Source organism: Chelon labrosus, assembly GCF_963514085.1.
Source record: "Chelon labrosus genome assembly, chromosome: 2".
NCBI lineage: Eukaryota > Metazoa > Chordata > Actinopteri > Mugiliformes > Mugilidae > Chelon > Chelon labrosus.
This window is the reverse complement of record NC_140338.1, coordinates 13,765,440-13,791,527: the sequence shown is the minus strand read 5'-3', so window position 1 is coordinate 13,791,527 and position 26,088 is coordinate 13,765,440. Positions and strand designations below refer to the sequence as shown.

At 42.1% G+C, this 26,088-nt stretch overlaps 2 protein-coding genes across 3 annotated transcripts; one reads left to right on the top strand and one right to left on the bottom strand.

The window, feature by feature from the left end:
- Positions 1-741: 741 nt before the first annotated feature.
- On the top strand, positions 742-25,568 carry slc5a10 (solute carrier family 5 member 10). Its single transcript, XM_084559500.1, has 15 exons — positions 742-953; positions 1,048-1,119; positions 2,507-2,611; positions 3,136-3,195; positions 3,608-3,712; positions 3,848-3,953; positions 4,315-4,395; positions 4,477-4,682; positions 8,066-8,201; positions 17,085-17,192; positions 17,299-17,449; positions 17,561-17,729; positions 20,597-20,812; positions 22,419-22,512; positions 22,620-25,568. Exons 1-15 carry the CDS (start codon positions 846-848, stop codon positions 22,811-22,813), a joined length of 1,911 nt encoding a protein of 636 aa, XP_084415626.1. The 5' UTR covers positions 742-845; the 3' UTR covers positions 22,814-25,568.
- fam83gb (family with sequence similarity 83 member Gb) lies at positions 5,550-17,162 on the bottom strand. Of its 2 annotated transcripts, XM_084559481.1 has the most exons (6): positions 15,238-17,162; positions 14,116-15,027; positions 12,211-12,378; positions 11,196-11,320; positions 8,690-10,064; positions 5,550-7,467 (listed from the first exon to the last, which is right to left on the bottom strand). In XM_084559481.1, exons 2-6 carry the CDS (start codon positions 14,605-14,607, stop codon positions 7,087-7,089), a joined length of 2,541 nt encoding a protein of 846 aa, XP_084415607.1. In that variant the 5' UTR covers positions 14,608-15,027; positions 15,238-17,162; the 3' UTR covers positions 5,550-7,086. The 2 variants fall into 2 exon arrangements, with proteins under 2 accessions (XP_084415607.1, XP_084415606.1); XM_084559480.1 differs by having other exon boundaries at positions 14,116-17,162.
- Positions 25,569-26,088: the final 520 nt, after the last annotated feature.

Sequence of the window (26,088 nt, the reverse complement as noted above, 5' to 3'; positions counted from 1 at the left end):
ACCGGAGCCTCCGGGCCCACTCCACCAGGCTGTCAGGGCGCTGAACTCTGCTCATCTTGTTTTATTCCTTTACATTTAGTTCATTTAGATTTTTATTCTTATGCTGAGAGAGAAACGTTTTTTCAAAGTTTCTGTATGCCGTGAACATAAAGGGAAATTGACAATAAAGAAATCTTGAATACAATTTCAACCCTTGACTCTAATATCTGGCTCCTCATCCTTTACCCACCTTGAAGGGAATGATAGCTTTGCTTATAATATGCAACAAAAATCAAGACTTACTGATGACTTCCTAACCGAAATGGATCTCATACACACTTTCTCTGACCCTACTTAGCACTTACCAGAAGATGCATGTGTGTTTAGACGCTAATGATTATAAACTTGTCATCGCCAATGATTGACCATCTGTGTGTGTGTTTCTGATTGTGTGCGCGTCAGCGTGGACTCTGGTCCACATGAGCATCTGCTCTACTCCACTGCTCAGCCACACCGTGCACTCCATTATCCCCTAGCACGATGTGTGTGTGTCAGCGCTGCAGGTGCCACATTAAGGTGATGTGTTTAATCATCAATTCAACCAACGGACTGCCCTCTTCACACATACATGTAACGCTGTGTCTCAGGCTCTCTGGTAACTTTTAGTTCAGACGGCAGAGCTGGAGAGTGTGTGTGTGTGTGTGTCGAATGGCAAGTGTAAATGTTCTGTGTCAGACAGTGTAGTTGTTAACAGTTGTTTTAGGGAATGTGACGTGTCCTTCTCGGTGTTTAGGGAAAAGAAGATTTAGATTGTGGGAGTGTAAATCTGTGTGTGTGGGTGTTTCCTTGCCTTCAAAACTCTGAGGATGTCAAATTCTACCGTCAATTTCTACGCCCTGTCGCAGTCCTTCAGCATCTCTGACATTATCGTCATAGCAACCTACTTTCTTCTCAACCTCGCTGTTGGCATCTGGGTAAGAGTCAGAACTTCATATATATGTGTGTGTGTTGTTTCATCCTGATTCACTTTGAGTGGATGCTCATGGTTTCCCGTGTCTCCTCTGTCAGTCATCATGCAGGGTGAGCAGAAATACACTGAGTGGATATTTCTTGGCTGGGCGGGACATGGCCTGGTGGCCGGTGAGTGTCTGCGTGTGTGATCATGGTATGATAAGATCTGAGCTGAGGCTGCAGCAGGACAGGGAGCAACCATCGAGGCAGAACATTTCAATAAACCTATAAATCAAAAGTAATGAAATAGAACTAAGGAAATAGACTGGAATTACAGAAACAGTGAAAATTTTAAATCTGTCTGAGCTACAGCTATGTCATATCTCGCTTTTCCTGTCCTGCTGATCTTCACCAAACATAATTTCATTGTATGTATACAATAACAAAGTGTATTACGTCTCATAAAGCTGTGCAATATCTTTGGGAAAACCATCTGACTTTATGGTTGGAGGTACAATGATTTATTTAAGTGGCTACCAGATAACTTTCTACATTTCTGCATAAAAATGACTGAAAACATCAATGGATTATCTCACAAGTCCTGAAAGTAGACAAAGAGAGCACACATAAACAAATTAATCTGAAATATTAGTATTTGTTTATTCAGGAAAATGAGCCAATATTACATATCTGTGAGGTTCTGTAATCCAGGATTACAGGTTAATTTCAGGGTCAAATTAGAGTCTATCCGTTCAGGAGTGTTTCCAATCAGTGTAATAAGACTCAGATGTCATTTAAAATGAATCAAAGCATTGTCACAATCTGCTCTTCACAGCACATGTTTGTGAAAGTGTATAATGGCACGGACAAAGGAGCTTTCTGAGGACCTCAGAAAAAGAGTTGTTGTTAATTATCAGGTGGGAAAATGTTACAAAATCATCTTTAAAGAGTTTGAAATCCACAAATCCAGAGTCAGACAGATTGTGAACAAATGGAGGACAACTGCTCAAACTTAACCTTGTTTTAAACTCAACCAACAAAGATCACTTCAGAAGCCAGGCTCATAATAGTCAGACAGGGTATTTTCTAACGCCTCTATCATTCATGTTCATGAATCAACCATCAGGAGAACATTGAACATCCATGGTGTGCATGCATGGCAGAGTGGCAAGGACAAAGACACTGCTATCCAAAAAGAACATTTCCGGACATCTGCAGTTTGCACATCATGTGAACAAGCCAGAAGGCTGTTGGGACAATGTTTTGTAGATGGATGAGACAAAAATTTGAATTGATACGTAAAATTACTTTTAAGCGGCACGTTATATACATAAGTAATCACAAACATGTGTTCATTAGGATTTGTTTTATAACTTAGATACTAATAATATGCCTTAAATGTTGTAACTGTGGAAGAAAAAGGAGACTGAAACTCGTGGGTTATTTGAGAACGGGGAAATCAATTTAACATCTAATCAGCACTACAAACACTTTTACATAACTAAGAAGTCATTCTACATTGTTGCATTGCTACTTTTATCCAAGTAATAGATCTTGCGCGCTTATTCTGTCACAGATCGGGTCGTCTCTCTTCGCCAGTTCAGAGGGCTCGGGCCTGTTCATCGGCCTGGCTGGGACCGGAGCAGCTGGAGGCATCGCAGTCGCTGGCTTCGAGTGGAATGTGAGTGAGAAAGCCTGGGCAAGCAGCCATTTGATCGTTCAACAAAACAAACATGAGATTTTAAATCATTCGACAATAGAAACACCTTGTAAAGTGGAATGAGGCAGAGCCGGCTAATCTGTTTACAAGCTTTCTTTGTGGTGTGCTGGCTAGACACAACAAAAACATCATTATTTTCCATTATGCATCTAGACAAAATCTTTATATAAATATGTTGGACATTGAAATAGATACCTCCCTAATTACTAAATTGCTGTCTAGACCAGTTCTTAAATTGCTGGCATTGTGAGTTTAGCTTCAACGGCTGTAACAGGCGGCGTGCAGAAGAGGGCAGCAGCAGCACAGCTCTTTTAGTCCAAATGCAATACAAGGACCAGAGACATGAGACAGTCCGTGAAACAAACGCTCCTAAAGAGTTAAATGTTTTACAGCCGTCTGTCCGGTGAGATTCTTCCTCTTGAGCTGTGAACCATGTAGTCAAACCCTTTTGTTTTCTTTCTGTCTCCGTCCTTTCTTCCTCTCAGGCCACCTATGTGTTGCTGGCTCTGGCCTGGGTGTTCGTCCCTGTCTACATCTCCTCGGGGGTTGGTTTGATGCTATCACACACACACACACACACACACACACACACACACACACACACACACACGGGTGCACACACATGAGTGCACGTCTGCTTGTTAAGGCTGGTTTTGCAGGTCCCTTAAGGTGCCAAGAGACTTTTCCCTAACAAGCCTTGCAAATTCCCCAACAGGGTGTTACACTGAGCTGCACTCACTTCTAATAAGAAAGACCATAAATTACTCAGTGTCTCTTTGTTGCTTCATAATTAGATTTGAAAATTGGAACTGAGAACACCCAAACTTACCCACAGTCAGAATCTGCTGACTGGCAGATAATACTGACCTGGCGAAATCATTTCGAGCTTTCAAAGTTTTCCCTCCGCAGTTTAGCAGTTTAGTTTAGTGCTGAAGATGACAAAATGTTTGTGTTCAGATCGTGACGATGCCTGAATACCTGGGACGACGTTTTGGAGGAGAGAGGATCCGAACCTACCTGGCTGTCCTGTCACTGCTCTTGTCCGTCTTCACAAAGATATCAGTAGGACAACGTCGCGCACAAGCACACACACACACCAAGAACTGGCTTAAGGCCCTAACTGGTGGCAGAAGAATTTGCTGTGAGATTAAATCTTTGCCTGCACTCTAAACACATTGGTTGTGTTTCTGCCACCAGACCGACCTGTACTCTGGAGCCTTGTTTGTTCAGGTGTGTCTGGGATGGAACCTCTACGTGTCCACCATCCTCATGCTGGTGGTCACTGCTCTCTACACTATTGCAGGTAGCCACAAACAAACACCAAACTAAGGTGATAAGCTGGACACTTATTGCTTGATTGTCCTTAGTCATTCCTTCAACTAGAGAAACAAAGATAAGCCAGGCAAAGATAAGTAACCTGGCCTGTTTAATCAACAACAATTACATAATCTTTTAAGTTACCAGGCGAGCAGAAATGCCAAATATTCACTATTTGTAGCTTATTTAAAGGGGGAAATTTTCTTATTTCCTCCATTTAAACTGATAGATTTCGACTGGTAAAATATGTGCTTTTTCCCCACTATTTTCTCATGGCATAGTGTAGATTAGAGTATATTTTTATTCAAAATGAATCCTTTGGTTGATTGACACACTCTTTTTCTCAGGTGGTCTCGCTGCTGTCATCTACACCGACACCCTACAGACATTTATCATGATTGTCGGTGCTATAATCCTAACAATTACAGGTAGGGGTAATCTCCATTATTTAAAAGCACAAACACCAACTTGCTGATGTGTTTATGATAACTGAAAATTTGTATCCATAGCTTTCAATAAAATCGGTGGCTACGGAAACCTGGAGCGTGTGTACAGCATAGCGGTGCCCAGTAAGATTATACCCAACAGTACCTGTCACCTGCCACGGGAGGACGCCATGCACCTGTTCAGAGATGCCGTAACCGGAGACCTGCCCTGGCCCGGCATGACTCTGGGGCTCACCATACTGGCCACATGGTACTGGTGCACTGACCAGGTATATCTAAAGTACACACGCAAAACACATGAATGCACATGCAGTCGCTTCGGTAAAGTATTCAGACACGCTTTTAACTTTCCATCAGTCTACGCTCAATTACCCACAACGATTAAGTCAAAACATGTTTTGTACAGTCTGTGGTCACGTGTTCCTTCAAACAGGTTTTCTTCAATGACAATCTGTATTCGGCTGCAGTCATTCTCCCTTTAAATTTGTATTTCTGCTGCTGAGACGCTTGCCTCTCAGCATGATGCTGCAACCGTCATGCTGCAGTGCAGTGATGGTGCTCTGGTGTTCCACAAAAGTAGTGCTCGGGATTCTGTTCAAATACTTCAAATGGCTTTTGACTCATTCGATAATAGTTTTCTTCATGCTCTCAAGAGACCTCTAAATACAGTTTGACGAACTTTCTGTCTAGCCGTTCTGTCATAAAGGTTTGATTGATGAAGTGCTGGTTCTTCAACATCCACCTTGGAACCTGATAAATGACTTCATTTAGTCAGACCTGAGGGGTTACACACTTCCTCAGATTTACAACTATTGAGGCCATTATGCTCCTGGAACAGTTTAGAAATAGTTTTATGCATGTTATGGTGGTAAACAGAATACATAATCCTGTCCTACTTTATGTCTCACCTGTTTTATCATGGGGCTATACAGAGTTCTCTAGACTTTGGTCTCCTTCCTGATACATGGTGTAAATTCTTGTTCCTTTATAGACACAGATTTGCATAACTGTGCTCACTTCCAGCAATTAGTCACTTGTGGACTGCAATCAGATTCTAGACACGTCTATGGGGTTAATAAAACAAAGGGAAAACATCTGACCACAACTCGGAGAGCCACAGCAAAGTGCTCAGACACTTTTTTTTGCAACATCAGTATGGTTTATTGAGTGCAGAACGGTCCATTTAAATGAAATGAAATGGGCAACACTATAAAGTGTGCAAAAAAAGCAAGAAGGGGTCTGAATACTTTCTGCAGAGACTGTATAAAAGTGAAGTAAACGGAAACCAAGTTCATCTAAAAGTAACTTAAGGTTTGCTCCTAAAACTTTTGACTGTATTTAGGCAAATTCCTTCGACTTCTTTATCAAGGTACAGAAAAATAAATAATTCCAAGTAACAATACTGAAGTTTATTTATTCATCATGTCTCATTTTTGTAGTTATACGTAGTTTCTAAACCTCGAGGATGTAGCACCATTGGTCAGATGACATTTGCTTATTTTCTAAATTTAAAAGCAAGTGAGTGTACTCATATCAAACAGGGAAAATGAATCGTAAGCAGAGGAGGAAGTTCGTGAGAATGCAATGTCACGTTTCCATCAGTGTCCTCTCAAATATCATTAGTTGGTTTTGTTGGTGCCTGTTATTGCCCAACTAAACTCCGTTCTACCAATGAGGCTGCATTCACAAATCTCAGTAAAGAAAAAAAAGATCAAGCTCCACCCTGTTAGTCAGACGATGATTTAAGTGCCAATCCCAACCTACGGCCTTAAGACATCCTTCAACAATCACTTGTTTTTCTGCAGTATATCAGGCAAGAAGAGACACACTAAAACACACCTCACTGTGCTCATACACAGACATATTAAACTGAAACACTACAACAGACATTAAACTGGATTGTTTCCTGATGTCTGATGCTGCAGAGTGCAAGTTATACAATTTCACTTTCAATATGTTACATTTTCTCGAAACATTCAGATTGTACTCTATATTATCAGTCAACTACTAAACTAGTCGAACAACAATGTGTGTTTTTATTTACAGCATACAGTTAAGGTCCCACGTCAGTGTTTTTACCGCTGCCCGTTGCTACATCCACACGCGTAATCAACAACATTTGACAAATATTTTTAAAGCATCAACATGATAGCCCTGTTTTCTTACCACCACTAGCCAAGTCACAGGAATCTGTGTAGGCTGGACATTACAAAACATTACAGTAAAAGAATAAAAGCAGTTGAGGTAATTTAGAAACCTTTGTTCAAAGAGTTTTTTTTTACAAGACTGAAGTGCCTGAGCTGGCAGAAAGGAATATCACAGCTGACCAAATAGGGTACCACACCTGCTTTGACTGATCATCTACACAATACCTGGTGCCTTTGATGAACTAACTGGAAGGATCCATGCTATCCTTTTTATGCATATGATTGTAAACACAAATATCACCTGATTTTTTTCCTCACAGGCTGTTCTCTATGTGCTTGTACAATACACTGTCAGGCACTTCTCTACATTCACAAAATAAATCCAGGTGAAACAGTTCTTGCACGTTTCACCTCAGGGTTTCAAAACAGGAAGGGGATAGAAAAGATTCCTCAGTGAAGTCTCACCAGTTTCTTAATAGGACGTCTGTCAACAAACCTCCTCGTGTACCTGTACTCGCCCACAGCTCTACCGGTCAGCCTTATTATTCTGAGCCGCTTTTTTCTGTGACGCTCCTCCTTTCCCCTTCAAGTTTCTAAAATTACTGAGTTTTGAGAGAGATACTCCTAGTAACCCTGACGGGTTGATTTGCGGCTGTGGAGATGTGTGAGCAGCCTTCCTATAACTTGGGCTGTGTCGTCGTGGAGACCGCTCGGAGCGAGAATTCACGTGCATTTCTTGCGACCCGGCGGAGTCGGGGTGCAGCATTTGGCTCTGCCAGTATCGGTGTCCTCCTATCACGGGGCCAGATGCTCGAGTGGGGCGGTGATAACTTCCTGGTTTAGCGATGACTACTTTAGGCCCTCTCAGTCTCATATCACGGGCCGGAGATGAAGAGCTCTGAAACAACTAGACGGAGAGAAGAAGAAGAGACAGATTAGTACAGCAATCCACCTTTATCAGTTTCACACATGGCGTACCTCAGGGATCAATCCTTGGTCCTTTAACATTGATCAGTTTATCATCAGTTTTGTGCTGATGGTTAGCACATCTACTTCACCTAATATTCAAATGAGACCACAGGACAAGTTGGTTCAGAACTATCTTCAGTTAAACTCCAATTAATCACAAGTTTTAATCGTAGTTTCAGACAAGTTAATCACATTTCCCCACAATTAGGCTCCTTCAGTATAATCAATAGGTCTCATTGCACAAATATCTGAATCTGACTCCTCCAACATAATCCATTGTTTAATTACATTAAGGTAGACCAACCTATCAGCCTTAACTGGTTCAGGGAACAACGTTAAAACTGTTTTATCACAGAAACTTTCAAATCTACTCAACATTTTACATTTTGAGACGTTATTAATTAACTTTAAGCCACGTACAAGCTTTGAAACGGACCATATTTAACCAGTAAAATCCTTTTTGTGTTTTGTAAAACGCAATGAACTACTGTATATGTATATTCATTAATACACGTATTATGTTTCTGAACATGAAGGTTATTGTGCAGCGATCCCTGTCCGCTAAGAACATGAGTCACGTGAAAGGAGCATCCATACTGGCCGCCTATCTGAAGATGCTGCCCTTCATCTTCATCATCCTCCCTGGCATGATCAGCCGAGCCCTCTATCCAGGTGCGTACTCTTACACAAACACACACACGTGGGCGAACAAGCTTGTCTCTCGTTCACACACACATACACAAGTAAGATATTTCGCCTGTAAGCAGGTCGTGTCTTGTTCTGATACTTTTGATGGACCACACCTATTCAGTTTCCATAAATGTCTGTGTGTGAGAAAGACACTGTGATTCCTGTAAGTAAGGCTCTGAACTGCTTGTTCAGAATTCCCCCGCACTTGTTATTGGCCGTGACGGTGAAGCCTTACAAAGACTTAATAAGATTAAGACACGCACTGCGTCACTTATGGCGGTGACTAACTTTTTTTTGGACTAGATTAGACTAAAACGTGTGAGAAAAGGTGGACAAAAGGCCTAACGTCTCAACCAGAACAGACTGCAAATCCCATTTGAGGAACACAATGAATTACTTAAGAGAGTCTTTGCTGACTATTACGTGACTCACTGTTTTAGGGGAATAATATTATTTCAGTGAGGGCTCACCTGTCCTATGTGTCTGTGTGGGGAGGACTTTCTGCGCAGCTGCTGTGATTGGCGGATGAGGGCAGCGATGTCCTCTGGCTGGCTGGGCTCGCGCAGGTCCAGCATGCTTTGAGAAAAGCGGGCCATCACGTTGCACCCATCTCCTTGACGATGTCCTCTGCCTGACCCTGTCATCACTCCATTGGTCAATGGGTCACCTGACTCAGTCGGGGAACAATCATAAAACTCCTCCTCTGATGCTGTGGAAGTACTAGAAGGATTCTCATCGGCTGCTCGGTCACATATGACCTTGGTGCTGTCTTGGCTGCCACCAGAGTCCCTGGAGTCATCCTTTACCATCATGCGGCCATGGGCTGGCGTCAGATCCTCCTGGGCTCTGTTTTCGCTCAGTGCGTTATCCAGACTTTCCACTTGGTCCATTTTAATAAGAGAGACCTGGGGATCGCCAGGCTGCTCTGAAGGGACGGGGTCTATGACTAATTGCAGCGTGCGGCGTTTGGGAACAGGAGGTGCTGCAGGTTCTGGAGTTTGTGTAACTTCATCTGTTGGCTGTGACTCAGCAGTAACTTTGGATGGTGATGGAGAAGTCTGTGCATTTGGTTTGTTTGAGTCCTGTGCTGGAGTTGTGTTGGGCTGCTGAGGAGAATCTGTTTTATCAGATTGGTCTTTATTCTGAGTTGCTTGCACCTCGGCTTGTTTCTTAGATGGACTAATGGGAGTAGAGGCATTCAGGCTTGTATTCCCAGAGGGATTGCCATGTGTTCCTTCAGGGGTTGCTTCCTGGACTGAACTGGATTCCTCAGTCTTGGCAGGTACCGTCAATGGTGAGCTGAAGCGTATAGCCTGACTAACCTCAAACCTCTCCGACCTCTGTAAGTGAACCTGATTGGCTCTCTTTTCATCCCTTATGTTGATAAAGCCAATTACGTCACTTGGTGGGTCTGGCTCTGGCCAGGTGGGCAGGTACGGGATCAGGTATGCTTTCTCCAGGTGGGCTAATCCCGGATGTAAGGGTGGCTCTTTGATAACCTCCTTAAGACGTCCTTTCATTATTTTTAGCCCGGTGGGATTCTGGGAGTTTGAGTTCTTGTTGCTGGAGTTCTGGTCAGAGGAGGTGGGACTTGTGTGTGTTCCCGCAGCAACAAGAGCATATTTGGGATTGATGAGCCTCCTAGCAACCGCAGCTGACACCGGCGCAGGAGCCACCTGAGGAAGCAGGTCAGGGATTGGTTCGTCTGCGATGGGAACCTTGCTAAGAGACACACCTCTGGACGTGAGGTAAAGGTCACGAAACTGTAAGTCGAAGGTCTCCACTGCCTGTCCCGTCACCAAGGTGATGAGGTTCCGGTCCAAACGAGATGAGGACCAGGTGAAACTGGAAAAACACAGAAATAAAAATAAAAATTCACAACTCCCCTATTAATGTTCTTGACTGGAGAGATCTCATATTTCACGGCCTTTTTTCTACTGACCCCGTCTCAGTTCCTTTTGCATGTAAACCCTTTGTGCTAAGACGCAACATTATCATTATCACTTCATTATCTATTATGGTTTAATCATTACACCAGACACTTGTACCCTGAAGTCATGCATTACATTATGTTCTTTGATCATAATTGTTCTTTCCCCATGTTATTCCTCAACTTCCTGGTTGAACCAAGGACGCAGCCTCTGGGACTATGCAGAAATATGTTATTAATAGATGGATAGATAGATGGTGGGAAGTCTGTCTAATTTTCAAATATTAGCTGTGGCTGATGTTAGTTAGGCAACTTGTTAGGCTTGTTCCTAATGCAGAAACATGGTGTACTGAACGGTATTGGATCTGTATTTGAATATATTTGAATTAGAATCTGATGTGTAGCAGGACTAGGACAGCTGTCAGTCCTAGTGTTTTTTTAATGATAATACAAATTATAGTGTCAAAGTAAGGTCAGGTCAACACCTTGTGCTGTTCTTCATGTTTTTTTGAGTTGTTGCTAAACTGTGTCAGACTGAATCCTGCTGGGGATGGATGGTGTTCTCAAGGAGTGTCATTGCTATGGAGTGGGGGGGCCTGGTCTGGAATAGGTGGGTGGTACATGTCCAAGTAACATCCACATGAATGCCAGATCCAAAAGATTCCCAGCAGAACATTGTATTGCTACAAAATGGTCAATGTTATTTACTTCTACTGTCAGTGGTTTTAATGTTGTGGCTGATCGGTGTAGCTGCTAAAGGGCTCTTCTTTATTTGGCTTCTAGTCACTAATCTTGTCTGTCTGCTGTGTTCCACTGGGTAGGAGGTGAACAGTTAAACTGTGCTAGAGACTAAACCCAAATCAAAAGCAATGGATCAGTGAGCTGAAAGGCACCAAAACGCTCCGCAAAGCTGAGGAGATGCCTTTCTGGAAGGGTTAGTCTTAAAAGTCAGTCGATACACTGCTAACAAAACTACAGATAAATGGTCCACACGCACACTCACATGATCAGTACTCACGTCATATACTCAGTAGTACACTGCTCACCTGTATGAACCAGAGATGGCTCTGTCTCCATCTACCAAGAGGAACCTCTGGCTCAGAGATCCACGCACCTTCTGTGCAGTCCGTGTGTAGAACTCCACACCTCCACAGCAGCGTACCCGCAGATTCTACACATACACACACACACACAGGATTAGTGCTATGTGAGTCAACTAGAGCATTTAGTGTCGATGGCAGAAAAGAGTTCAGTGACCAAAGGAATATCAGGGAAACACAAAAGAGTTGTTGTCATTCAAAGTCGACGCTCAGCATTAATACCACCATAACCCCATTTCCGGCGACTCTACAGGTTGGAGCAAGGACTGTATTTATGTATGTGCATGCTTGTACGACACACCCTGCAATGTTTGTCTTAGGCCCCGTGATAAGGGTGTGGTTCCAAACTGAGCGCTACCTCATAAGCAAGTGTTTTATGCAAAATCTCACAGGACACGTTAGCCAAAGTAGTCGTAAATGGCGACGGCAGCGATAAGAAAGAATTTGAAAGACAGGAGGAGGTGGGGGTGGGGTGGTCTGCCGGTTCATGCCATGAGGAAGGAAGAAGGAGAATTGAAAGAGAAACATATCACAGAGAGTAAAGTGAGAGTGTGCATGGTTTATTTAATTGCCTGCAGCACAGACTGGAATGTGCTTAGTGACTTTCTGGCCTCAAGTCCAAAATATTTCGAAAATCCCCTGTGAAACTCCTAAGTGTTTTCTGTTACTGCCTAGACCAGTTTATCTCGGAGCAGCAAAAAATAACAAAGATTCAGCCTATAGCCAACAACTAGCTGGTGCATGTGCTGCACAAAGGCCTGCAGGCAAAAAACCGCCAACCATGCATCACTCATGTGTCCTACTTTCAAATATTTCATTTTACATTATTAGAAATCTGATAAAGGAGTTTTTTTTAAATAAATATTTTCCGTTATCGTACAGTTATCGGGAGTAGCCATCTGTTCAGCTAGCTGATCTCCAAGCTTATCAAAACATCATCTCTGCATGTGGGCATACTAACCTTTAGGTGTCCACGGTGCATATTAGCTCTGGCACACATGGAAAGAAAGCAGGAGACTGCAGCCATGTCAATGATTATGTACACAGGAATTCTGCGTTTGTAGGACGCATCCAGCAGATCTCGAAAGATATCCACGTCTGTGAACACATCCATCACCACGGCAATAACCTAGACACATGCACACACAGAGGGAACCACGAATGGTGTTATTGTTTCCTGGTCCGTGTGGGTGGGTTTGATTTAAACCGCTCTTATCAACAATGTTAAAAACATTACATCAACAAAGGAAGCTGGGCACTTAGAGAACTGAATTAGCAATGATAAATCAACGCTGGATATTCTTGCTGTCAGGAAGCTAGATGATCCATACAGAGAGTGTTTTGCAGTGTGGTGACAAAATGTTAAGTGACTGAATGGAGTGTGTTCAACAGCGCAGCAACATTAGTGACAGGATGCTACTCTTTACCTGACCCAGTTTAAAGTCTCTGGAAGCAGAGGCTAGAATATTTTACTGCGGGCGTTAAATCAACTTTTTCTATCAAAAACAATGAAACACGGCCTTGCCAAGTCAGAATAACTAGACCGGCGATGTAAGCGCCTTCCAAGCAATAAAACGTATTTCACTTTGAGACAGAACCTAATTAACTGAACTCTAAATGCTGCTTTTGTTGCTCTGGGGCAAAGACAGATTACATTATGAGCCAGCATTTATGTATGCTAGAGGTAAAGGTGATGTATGGGGTTACTGGCATGCAACGTATTCAGTGACGTCTGTGCTTTTTTTCCACTGACGTGTCAAGCTCAGACATGTCTCATTAAAATGTTGTGTGCAAGAGTGGAAGGGAAATATGTTCATGACTGAGGCAAGTCATAAGAACTGAAGTGAACTCCAGACAGATTCAAATTAGAGACAATGGACTAAATTCACTTCAAAGAAGCTTGTGTCGGATCACTTTGGAAGATTTAACTTTTAATAATGTACAAACGCATGGCTGTCAGCAGTGTGGAGCATAAAAGGAAAACTAAACCCATGATCAAAATAAACATCCTTACTCCTGCCAGTGATTCAGAGCACAACAATTCAAACACTGTAGCTCCTCAGATGCAAACAAATTAACCTAATTATGGCTGCAGCTAACAATTATTTGCCTCTTATTCTCTCAGTCCAATCAACTGTTCCTTTCTGTGCAATGAGCAGCAAAATATGTCCATTATAACTCCTCAGACCCCATAGTGACATCTTCAGATGATTATCCACATGTAATAATCCAAAACTGAAACTAATAGTCATTATATGTATCAGAGCTAAACTGTAAATAACGGCGCGTTACATTTAAGAAGTTGGAACCAAAGAATATGACCCTGGTGTTATTGAAAAGGTTAATAAGTTATTAAAAATAGTTGCCCATTGATTTCCTTCCAGCCCAATAACTGATTAATCAGTTCAAACTCTAAACGCAGTTAGCCTCGAATACCCTTGTTTCTCTGCTGCGTCAGACATGCGTTGCTTTGTTTGTGGTGGTGAAATGCATCAACAGCACTGAAACAAAAAGAAGAAGTGTTTTTTGTTTTGCTGAGATTGTTGCTGTAGCCGTTTGTATTGAATCAGTGCTGTGGTGCATTTCAAGCTTCTTTATTGTGGTGTTTGTGTATTTGCTATTATATATTTTCTTCCATCTTTCATCGTGTTTTTGCGACACAAATATCAAACATGTACATTTTATTGAAAAAAAGAAGAAGAACAAGTGTTAATAAATTCTAGACACGGACACACTTGTATTAATCAGTGCCCTGAAGTCAGAGTAAGAAAGAGACACAACATGTTATTTCATGTTAACTCATGTCATCAGTATTATCGTCATCATCAGTATTATCATCACCACCATCCTCTTATTCACTACCTACCTTCTGGGCCGATGCAATGCTCTTACGCACCACCTCCTTGATGTGTGTGTGACCCTCGGTTGGAGGCTGCGTGTGCACGGTGACGCGCGTGACCCCACGGTATGAGATGGACTCAGGCCATCCCAAGTCCAGCTCCGCCACCGAGGCCTCAGACCGGTCGGGCCAGTACTCCAGCGACACCTCCCCGTCTCCCGCTTCTTCCTCGAACCTCGGCGATGTGCTCCTCGGGCCTGGCGTGTCCGACTTCTGGTGGGGTTCAAACCCGGGCCGGTAGGCCTCCGCCGTGCGAGCAATCCGCTCCAGCTCCGGTTCCGAGAGGAACTCCCGAACGCCATGCTTGGCGAGGAAGTCCGTGAACGCCTCGCGGCCCTTGGTGATGAGAGCCTCGATCGCCAGCCGCTGGTCCTCGCTGTAGAAAAACTCCGGTTTGCTCTCGCTCACGCGCCAGTTGACGTGGTGATCGTCCAGACACTGGATCTGAGACAGCGCCATGGTCCCGGTACTCCTGCCGATCAATACACAGCGCTGGAACCACTGCGACCCAGTTTCCCTTCGTTGGTCCGGTTGGGGTCAAAACTCCTACAGGTGTTATCAATCATTCCGGTCCATTCTGTGTCTGCGTGACCCGGGACCGTGAGGTGGTAAACAGATCCGTTCAGGAAGGGGGACAACTGTTCATCTGAGGGAAACAAACGTCTTTCAGTTCCTCTACACAGGTTCGAGCTCAGCCCAGGTCTCCGGTTACTAACTCTCACTCAGGTAAAACAAAGCCCCCACGCCCAGCGCCACGCCTTTCACCTGACAGGGGCCGGATAGCCGGGTTGCTGCGGGCCGCCTCAGCTGTTGCTCCAGCCCCGCGGCCCGGTGGCAGGCTCTGTCTGGGCGGATGAGTTTGTCTGCCAGTGAGTCAGTCTAAAGAGGAACACGAAGTCAAGACAATCATTAAAACCTCCTTTAAATATGTTGAAACCGAATGTGACTCAGGCAGTCTATTGCGCTGACGAGTCACTTTCCTCTGTGTCAGTGGGAATAATTAAGTCTGAGGCAGCGGTTCACAGATGTTCAAACACGGAGCAAGCTGTTTGACTTCCACGAAGCGCAACAAAAAGTCGTAAATCTCACCAAAGTGGCGCGAAGGAGTCTCAGCTCTGACCCAGTTCGCGTCGGCTTATCGTATCTTCAGTCCCGCGACAGAAAGAAACACAAATTTGATCGAGGTCCAGCGGACTGGGCGGTGGAGCTGCCGGCGTGTGTCTGACCAGGAATTCGTCTACGGAAGCTGGGTTACCGGGGGCAGAGAGGCGGAGTGTCCGGTAGTTGGTTAGGAAAGAGAGGCTCTAAAACTCCACCCCTCTTGACTGGACAGGGGGAGAGTGATCTTGTTTTTCAGCACAAATCAGAACCCTTACGAAAGACAGTGTCATATCCAAGACAGTGTAATAAATTTAACTGACACTATGGAAGTTCATTATGTTGTTGTGATATAGTGGAGTTTATTAGGCTTAGTAATTAATATAATAATCATAAATATCCAGAAAGTTAGTGATGTGCCACTGGATGGTCTGCAATTCATCCTTGTTGTGGTGTACTTTCATCTCCTAACGGGCCTTTGAACATTAGATTACTCTCAATTGAGTTAAGTGTGATGGGATTACAACTCACAAGTCACTGGACGCACACAGCATCACTAACAGTTGCAGATGTGCTGTGGGTGGTGCTTTGGGACAAACTTACTGAAGATTTCTTTTCCTTTCCCTGTTTGATCTCCCGTGACAGTATCCCGTCACAGAGCAGAAAGGTCTTTCACGCAGAAGTCCACAAGTGTAGTTAAAGGGAAACTACTGTTTTTTACAACCTGGACCTTATTTCTGGCATAAAATACGGTCGTTTACTCACCCATATAACTTTGGTGTTATTTGGAGTCGTTCGTCAGATATTTAGATCTGTGTATCTCCATATAGTGGGAGTGACTGGGGCACCGCAACGCAGCCTCTAAATAACGTATTATCTGCCGCGAAACTCGTTCATTTCACCAATATTTTGTTATGATACGCTAGTGCTATTCCCCGTTGAGTCCGGAGAAATAGGGACCAGGTTGTAAAAAAAAACAGTAGTTCCCCTTTAATAGTGAGGTCAGCAGGTTTTCCAAATTATTATTATTATTTTTTTTTTTTTTTGGAGGTAGTCTTTTATACTTTGGATGAAATATTGTAATTTGCCAGCTTTTATCATCACAGAATAGTAAATCTGATCTCCTGACACACAAAAACTACACAACTTGAGCTATCCTCAGAGAACACTTAGTTTGGAATGCACAAAATAATTTTAAAACTCATTCAGTTGTGACTTTTTAGCTGGGAAATAAAAAACAAATGCAAAATCACAAGCTTCTGTAACCTCTTTTTAGCCAGGAGAAAAGTTTAAATGAGCTACATTTATGCTTAAAGGGGAACTACTGTTTTTCACTGGACCTTATTTCTGGCATAAAATACGATCGTTTACTCACCCATATAACTTTTGTGTCATTTGTAGTCGTTAGGGAGATATTTAGATCTGCGTACATCCATATAGTGGGAGTGAATGGGGCACCGAAACGCAGCCTCTAAATAACACATTATCTGCCGCGAAACTCGTTCATTTCACCAATATTTTGTTATTATATGCTAGTGCTATTCCCCGTTGAGTCCGGAGTTACCAGAAATAAGGTCCAGGTTGTAAAAAAAACAGTAATTCCCCTTTAAAGCTTAAAGATAGCATTTCCTAAGTGTTTCCTGTTTTGGGATAATAAACCAAAAAGGGGGTACTTAAAACACTATAATTTTGTATGATCCAGTGTACTTCAATTCTATTTTATTTATAAAGAATCAATAAAAAACCAAATGCTTTACCCAGCCCAGAGCCTGAAACGCCCAGAGAAAGTAAAGAGGCAACAGTGGCAAGAAGAAAACGACTGCATCTTTGTGTTTCAGACACTGTAGGATGTGTGGATCCAGAAGAGTGTGTGCGTGTGTGTGGAGCTGAGGTGGGCTGCTCCAACATCGCCTTCCCCAAGCTGGTCATTGAGCTCATGCCAAGTGGTAAGAAAACAGCTCCTATTTTGAAAAACTTTAATGCACCGGTGCCCTGAAAAGTTTAAAAAGCACATCGTCGGCATTTGTGTGTGCATTGATGTGTGTGTCGCAGGCTTGCGGGGGCTCATGATAGCAGTGATGATGGCTGCTCTCATGTCTTCGTTGACCTCCATCTTCAACAGCAGCTCCACACTCTTCACCATGGACATCTGGAAGAAGCACCGCCCGCGAGCCTCCGAGAGGGAGCTGCTGCTGGTCGGCAGGTATGAACATCCGTGAGGAGGCTTTAGCTCTTTAAATAAAGAAAAGAGACTACGACAAACTACACTTGCGATCAGAGGAAGTGAAAGAGATACTGATACTGTTTGTCCCAGGATTGTGACTGTGATCTTGGTGGTGGTGAGCGTGGTGTGGATCCCCATCCTCCAGTCGGCCAACAGCGGGCAGCTGTACGTTTACATCCAGTCAGTGACGAGCTACCTCGCTCCACCCGTCACTGCTGTCTTCACTCTGGCCATCTTCTGGAAGAGGACCAATGAGCAGGTAACAAACTCAGAGTTATAGTATAGGTTATGGTTACGCTCATCCATCAATTCACCAATAAATTCGTCCATGAAATGTCTGAAAATAGTAAAAAAAATAAAGCCCAACAGCAACAGGATGTCTTCATTTATTGTGGATGCTCAACAACCATCAGCAGGTCTAGGAAACTGAATCCAGTCAACGTCTGATACATACAACAACACTAGTATTTAATTAAAAAAACATATTGCACATTAACAAACCTAATTAAAAGTTTAATCCTTAGACGCCACATTATCGATCATTCTGCTCTGAGTTTGTCCTCATTGCTCTGTTTGTCCCTTGTCTGGTGGTTTGCAGTTTTATTACCCTCCCATGTGACCCAGCTCTGTGCAGCAGTCTCTTTGTCCGTGCAGTCCCTGGTGTGTCTTTGTGCGTGTGTGTGAATGTGTGAACATGCTTCAAAGTTTGTGCGTGTTGCTCACTCATTTTATGAAGGGTATTGTTTATTATTTCCTCAGTAGGAACCCGCGTGATTATTCTCACTTTAAAGGATAAAGGTCATTGTCTGATAACAAAATGAGAGAAAGTGAGATCGTTGACAGATAAACTCTGGAGAGGAGAGATAATATTTCTGCAGTCAGAATGTGTGTCAACCTGAAACACTGCTCAGCTGCAAGTAAAGACCAGTCTGCTGGATATACAGTTTGAGATCCAGCCCCTGTTTAATAGAGTAGGCACTGGGTGTGTCTGCTCTCTGCTGGCACACTGTTGAAAAACCTAAAAAAAAAAATTATCTTGATTTATTAACTTAATTGTCAGTTAATAAATCAAGGTTTTTCATAATGAAAAGTATTTCCATCTTCACTGCAATGCAAATAATACCCTTTACCACTACTTTGGTGGCTTTTATTACTTTGTGTTTACGATGCCTGAGTTTATAGCATGAATTGGCAGCAGTCGAGCAAACACTGATTTTTTGATTTGCAGGTCAAAGAACATCTCTGTTACATAAAATTATTTTTAGCCACGCGAGTAGAATCAAAGAGAACGTAGTTTTGTAAGTTGGTCCGTCGACCGTTTTAGCTCAGACTGGAAAATCGATGGTCAGCAACTAACTCGATTAAAGACAAAGAGAAGGCTTTATTGTGCAAACAATATGCAACGAGATTAAGAGTGCCAGTTAATAGACTGTCAATAAAACGTGAGTAAATATTGTACGAATAATAAAGTAGTGAGATATTAGGATTGCAGGGCAAGATATTAATATGTCAGGTAGGATTGTTTTCAGTAGATCCCCAGAGGATGTATCTACACTTTGGACTAGTTTTTAATTGAAAGTCTTTACAGCTACCAGATGGATTACAACAAATTCTGGTACATTCATGTTCTCCTCGAGTAAAGTTGTGTTGCTTGAGTCCTTAAACCTTAAACTTTGGATTTGTCCAGTATTTTGGTTTACAGTCTCAGTATAACGACGACACTAATACATTACCATCAACCTTGACTTTACATTGCGATACAATTAAATTTGATTCATGAAATTGTGAGAAAATAAAATCCACCAGCCTTCAGGCAGTGTGTTATTTGTGGCTAACCCACAGTGGTGTGGACGATTTTATGCACAAATTTCCCATTACAAAGATGACAAGATAAACATGCTAACTACATAGCTAGCTTCACTGGCTGCGTCCTGGATTTCAAGGCTCCTCCCACTAAGGCTTTTTCTCTTTAGCCTGTGACAGACAGACACTTTGTTCACTCACCTGGAAGGTATTTTCTTTTTAAAGTTGGTGCTCTTTTCCAAACAGCTTGCAAGTAAAAAATTCCCAGGTTTTGTGTTACAATCAACAGCCAGATAGAGTAACATGAAATTAGGTACAAACATTCATATGCTCCTTGGGATACGATCGACAGCCCGAACCTAGCCATAGGTTAATAATAAAAAAATGATAAAACCAACAGCATTCCCATTTGGCTTTGTTTTTTGTTTGTTTTTTAGAGCTAAGTAGTAAATGTTGAAATACACTGAACTAACGTAACATAACGTGTTTAGCAGTTATAGCATGCTAGCCTCCTGATGTTAACATGTAGTTCAAAGCACTGCTGTCCCAAACAACAGCCTCTAGGCGATGCTAGCGTGGATGTTGGCTCTTCTGCTTTGCATGCTTTCGCTCTGGCATGTTAGACTCATAAAAATATTAATGTTAACAGCACCACTATACAAATGGCTTTTTACGCGTTAGGATAAATAAGGTGAGCATATCGCGGTAATAACCTGAACGCAATTGACTCACCAGGTCACAGGGCACGTGCACCTGAACTGGATGTGTCACATGCACATATAGTGTCACTATACACTGCAAACATAACAAAACAAGCATACAGAGCTGTTTACATGGGAATGGGCCATATTCAGTCTTTAAACCAGGGCAGCAAGAATAACTCATAAAAGTGATCATTTATCCAGTTTTTTATCTCACTTTGTATTAATCCTTAAAATATGTGCTTATCTAATTTTCAAATTGGAACAAACCAATTAGGAAAAGTAAGAAAAGTAAGAAAAATCTCTGTTTGCTCTGTGTCAAGGGGATTATTTCTTCATGTGTGTGAAGTCAAACTGCACAGATCACATTCTTTGCTAAAGGTTAGCGAAGAAAAGCAGACAGGAACTATTTGTGAAGCTGCACGTGTGTGTACTCACAGTAAGTGAGAAGTGGCATGACGATGACAGATTATCATGCTGGGAAAGTGAGAGTTTTACAAGCCTGACACACCCAAGTGTTAGCCAGAGCCACTTCAGGAAATAGACGTGTACGCCCAAACTGAGGAAGTTCAAGATGTTAAAGACGCAGGAATGTAACCTGCACGTGTTTGTGTGTTTTCAGGGTGCTTTTTGGGGCCTGATGGTGGGTCTGGTGGTAGGTGTGTGTCGGATGGTGTTGGAGTTTGCCTTCCCTCCTCCCAGATGTGGCGTTGTGGACTCGGCACCTATGGTGTTACGTGGTGTCCACTACCTCCATTTCGCCATTCTGCTTTGTGGACTCACTGCTATCGTGGTTACTGTAATATCACTGCTGACACCACCCCCCAGCCATGAGCAGGTGTGTACGCGTGAATAACAGAACTATGAGTAAATGAATCATATGAAAGTATTTTTTTCTGTTGAAACCTGTATCCTTAACTTCTTAAATCAAAAACAGACAAATCTGAGATAAAGAACAGGCAGTTGTGTATTTGAGAGAGGATTAACTGAAGGTTGGCCTACATGTCAAGACAGTCAAAGAGGGCATGCAGGTCTAAATCCAAAAGATCAACAGCAATCTGGAGAGCTAAATCCTACAGTACAGTACAACTGTTGTTGCAGGAACCACAATGACTAATTCTTACTAATTCTTCATATCTGCAGAGCTGGTGACCCATTTGTCACATCTGACCTCAATTTAGCTTGTGTATGAACTCAGCCTTTCCGACAAAAAGCTCTCTTTCACCATATTTCAAGAGAATTAGCCAGTATGTATTGTATTTGTAATCACACTTAGATAAATAATTACAGTGTTTGTCATTGTGTTATGATAAAGATTACGCATAACTAAAGGTATAGTTTTGGGAATTTTCTGTTTGCAGTGAGTTAGGTTAAAAGATCTGCTGATCAGCCTAGACTAGCATTAAGACAGAAAACCATCAAACGATCTGGCACATCAGGTTAGCTGCTAGACGGAGAAGCATTGGTATTCTCCTTAAGATACAATGACATTAATGATTGTTTGTGCCATCAACCAGGCCTAACTTAGCCAAAGGCCAATCAATAATCATAATCATAATCATTTTTACATAATAAATAAAAAATGAACGACCTGAATAAAATTGCACATGAAAATTCAACTCAACACCTTTGGACATCCTGCACAGATAATTGTAAAAGTACTTGACTAATAGTTAAAAACTAGTAAAATCAACACCCTTCACCTTGGAAATTAATGTAAAAACAAAACACAAAGGGGATAGTTTAAAGAACTTTTTGTTTGCGGCAAATAAAGTTAACATATTCATACTGCTGGTTAGCCTAGCTTAGCGTTATGACAGAAAACAGGCAAACTGCCCCATTATCCATTATATTTGGCCAATCAAATTGTTTGGATGGGCTTCATGCAGTAATGATGTTGTAATTCACATCATCTAAGCTCCGTGGAGGTCAAGTTGAACAAAATGGCTCTGATTGGTTTTGGGACTGTAGTGGTTTAAACATTCCCCATAAGAATTAAGTCAGGCTAAGCCAGGCTGGGTGGGAACAGTGAACTGGGCCCTTTCAAATGTAAAAAAAAAAATCACTCTCACTGGCCCTCAAAAGCTGAGTAATCAACTCTTTTTGTTTAGTTGATCCTTAATATCTAGCTTCAAAGGTGCTGGTAGATGAGTTTAGCTAGATTTCAAAAAGGCCTAATATTTATTATTTTGGCCCTATATATTCCAAAGCCCAGCAATAGACTGGCCATCTGTCCAGGGTGTACCCCGCCTCTCGACCGATGACAGCTGGGATAGGCTCCAGCCCCCCCACGCAACCTTTCACAGGACAAGTGGTTACAGAAAATGAATGAATGAATATTTTAAATATAAGCTAATATTGACCCACTTTTTCAACCTTTGTGCTAAGCTAAGCTAACAGCCTGGTGGCTCCAGTTTCATATTCTCTGTATACCGCTTACCCAGATATGTAACCTGACGTGGTGGACCATAACTGAGGAGCCACAGAGAGATATTCCTCTACAAAAAGTGTCCTCTGTCAGCCACCGCAGCTCCCAGGGTAAGAGTCTGAACATCCACTTGGCATAAAACCAGCTATCATGTGATGAATAGTCAGTTATTTTGTGAGTAACTTCCTGTCTCTGTCTTGCATGTGTGTTGTTGCAGCGTCTGAGCCAACACGGCGGATGACGTGTAGTCAGGGGGCAAGGCTGTGTATCACAGCAGTACGGCGATCAGAGGAGGCTCCAGCTCCCAGGGTTCCTAGCGTTCGAGAGAGTGTGTTCTGGTCCAGGTTCTGCTGCATCAATGCGATCCTGCTGGTCAGCATTAACATTTTTCTCTATGCATACTTTGCCTGAGTGGAGGATCAGATTTCACATACTGCCTCTCGTTAAACTCTAGTCTCTCCAACGTGAACTGGAACTGAATCCTTAAGGCGTCGTGTTATTCCTCAAAGTAAATCGTGTAGATGTAGCTTTGGTGCTTTGAAACCGCAATGTGAAACCACAGATCACATGCCGAACCTCCAGAAGGCTGCACACAAACCCCTAGACTTACGTGCATCTTGATCCACATCTGCTTCACATTAGTGCATACATAATGATAGACAATAACTGCACACACACAACATTTATTTGTATAGCACTTTCCAAGCACCCAAAGTGATTTAAAGACAAGATTATCAAGAAATACTTGAAGAATAAAACACTACATTGATTACTAATAGTATTTATACAAATACAAATTGGGTAAGAATCCTAAAATAAAAAGCACAAGTCTCTAAATGATTTTTTTAAACACTGACAATCAGTTTTGGCTAAAAAAAAAAAAAAAAAAAAAAAAAAAACCTCACCAGCTGGAACAGAGCTTGCAAAGTGCTAGGTTATGAAAGGCTTCATAGACAAAAATAAAAAATGAGTACGTGTCAAAATCCTGCAGCTGAAGACATTTGGTCCAAAGTCTAAAAAGAGATGTGGTAAATTAACCAGCCAAGCAGCTTCTGTAAAAAGATTTCCTAGCATGAAATGTCACTTTTTAAATTAGACAATCGAGTATTTCGCAGGATTTCAGGATTTGTGGTCATGTTTACCATTTTTAAACTATCACCCCACAGGCCTCTGACTTTTAACATTTTCATTTATCTTATTTTTGTTTTTAAGTTTTAAAATTGTGTTATATGAATTACAACAAAGCTTGTAACAAGTTACCATGAACATGCAATCGTTGCCTGACCTCTAAAATAAAAAAAGGGCATTATAAGTCATCTTAACTTTAAAACTAAATATAGTCTGTGGTTTAGCTTAGATATTTTTGTCTAGAGATTATCTGCTTACTGTTCATTATATAGTTATTATTATCCAGTATGTATGTGTGTTAAGCCAGGTTGTAATCTCTGCTCTTGTGTTCTTTCATGCTATTTAACTTGTTTATTAATTTAAAATCTGAATTTCTCAAATTGTCCTTCCCCAAATTCTCAACTATGAGAATTTTAATGTCATGTAAATTTAAATAGACCACAGATTTTTGTTTGATATTCATCTCAAGTTTACAGTTCATCCATTTTAGAAACAAACTGGACATTGATCAACTCTTCTGATGTTCTGCTGTTTTATCTTTTGTTCATTACGAGTAATTTTACTATTCCTCAGAGGACAGATTGTTGAATGTGAGGAATCGCAGTCAAAAAAGGAAATACCTGTACAGCTTCTCCGTCAAATGCTTTTTTTGTTCTCTTGAAATATCTAAAATAAATTGAAACATTTGTGCATCAGAGGCGTCCACAAATGAATGGAGGTTGAGTATATAAATAGTCTTTATTTTCTTGCTGTGCAGTTTACTTACATGTACATAACAGACATAACGGAAGGAGTTGAAGGGCAAAAACAGCTTGGTAGAACAAACCAATTTTACTTTTAATATTTTCAATACACACTGTTTCCAAGAGCTCAGATGAAGGATCTAAGTCTGCAACAATGCTTTTCATTACAAATGATCAGTTGTGATCGTCTTTCAGTTAATTGTTGATGCACTCGTTAGTCTGTAAACTGTTAGACGTTTTGAGGTGATGAGGATAAAGGATAGAGGAGGCAACAAAAAGCAGTGAGAGCCACCAATATTTTATCTTACTACGGACTTGTGTGTGATTGAAACCCCTAAAAACTTAGAAGTACTGCACTGATTTTGCATTTCACTCCAACAGCTTGGCTACAGATGACTGGTAAGATCACCTATCTGTAACACCACAAAAGCAATTGGTACACATCTTCTTGTTGTTTAGAGTTTAACACTCAAAAGCTTATCAGGACAGCGAGGGTTGCTTGGACTCTGTGACTATGTGTAAGCACAGTAAGGCCCCATTCAGACATCGATCCTGGGGAATCTGATTGCAAGTGGCCAGCTTAAAGTAAAGGTCACACTGAGGATGCATTTGAGAGATCACATTTGGAGGAAGTCTGGGCAGCATTTGACTGCATTCCTTTGGCAGTTTGAACGCACTACTGGGACAAATTTAAATCCGCCTACTCAACAAAGATGCTCTTGTGTAAGAGTTTTTCCACCAGGAACAAACACAACCACTGTTATAAATGATAATCTGAAGAGGAAAATGCACCCTAAGTGGTGTCTGTTCTTCGGTAATGTCAGCCTTTTAAAATATCCTGTCCTTGTAGCTGTCTACATCTAAACAAGAATTCATTCATTCATTCATCTCCTGTAACCGCTTGTCCTGTGAAGGCCTATCCCAGCTGTCATCGGGCGAGAGGCGGGGTACACCCTGGACAGGCCGCCAGTCTATCGCAGGGCTAACAGAGAGACAGACAACCATTCACACTCACACCTACGGCCAATTTTGATCAGCGAACTTGACAAGAATGTCTTTGGACAGTGGGAATAACCCAAAGAGAACCCACAGGGAGACACAGGGAGAACATGCAAACTCTCACAAAAAAGGCCCAGTCGGCCCATGGATTCGAACTGAGAACCTTCTTGCAGTGCTAACCTAAACAAGAATGAGCTTTGAAAGAGATAAATAGATAATAAATAGATAAACTTAATGAATGTACTTTCACTGAGCTCTGAAATATGTATCGTCTCCCCAAGTCATGACGCACACACAAAAACAGCTGTTCTTGGTTCTGAAACGGCGGCAGTGATCCATGAGAGATGGCAACTGTTAATACATACTACTGTACCTCAAATTACGTCAGTGTTTGAGACTGGATCTTGAGAGCTGACTGGGATTGCATGTGGAGATGCATTTTAATGCTAAGTGTGACCGCGGTTACTTAAAGATGGCCTCTTGCCTCTTGCAATAGGATCGCCCAAGTCGGATGTTAGTTAATGCAAGGTCTGAACGGAGCCAGGTCTGAAGTGACATGCCTGTGATAGCGTAGCAACTTTGACAGAAGATATTATGACCACAGGACACCCTTGTCCATAGCCTAAGGTAAGAAGCTGATTGGAAAAGGAGCTTTAATCAATAATGAAAAGTTAAATTTAAGATTTTATGTCTGAGCTCTTTAGTGATATTCGAAAGGGACGGGAAACTTCAAGCCAGAGCAGGGGAACAACATGCAGCATGCGCTCTGGTCAGCTGGGAGTCAAACCAGGGAGGCTCTGCTCAGGGTGCATGTAG

Bases quoted from the DNA above. Each gene is read 5' to 3' on its own strand.
- slc5a10 (XM_084559500.1), top strand. From the start codon at position 846: ATGTCAAATTCTACCGTCAATTTCTACGCCCTGTCGCAGTCCTTCAGC. The intron at 3,713-3,847 runs GTAGGACAACGT...TTCTGCCACCAG, and splicing joins CCGTCTTCACAAAGATATCA to ACCGACCTGTACTCTGGAGC. The intron at 4,683-8,065 runs GTATATCTAAAG...CTGAACATGAAG, and splicing joins GGTACTGGTGCACTGACCAG to GTTATTGTGCAGCGATCCCT.
- fam83gb (XM_084559480.1), bottom strand. From the start codon at position 14,607: ATGGCGCTGTCTCAGATCCAGTGTCTGGACGATCACCACGTCAACTGG. The intron at 11,321-12,210 runs GTTAGTATGCCC...GTGTATGTGTAG, and splicing joins TGCACCGTGGACACCTAAAG to AATCTGCGGGTACGCTGCTG. The intron at 10,065-11,195 runs GTGAGCAGTGTA...GTGTTTTTCCAG, and splicing joins GCCATCTCTGGTTCATACAG to TTTCACCTGGTCCTCATCTC.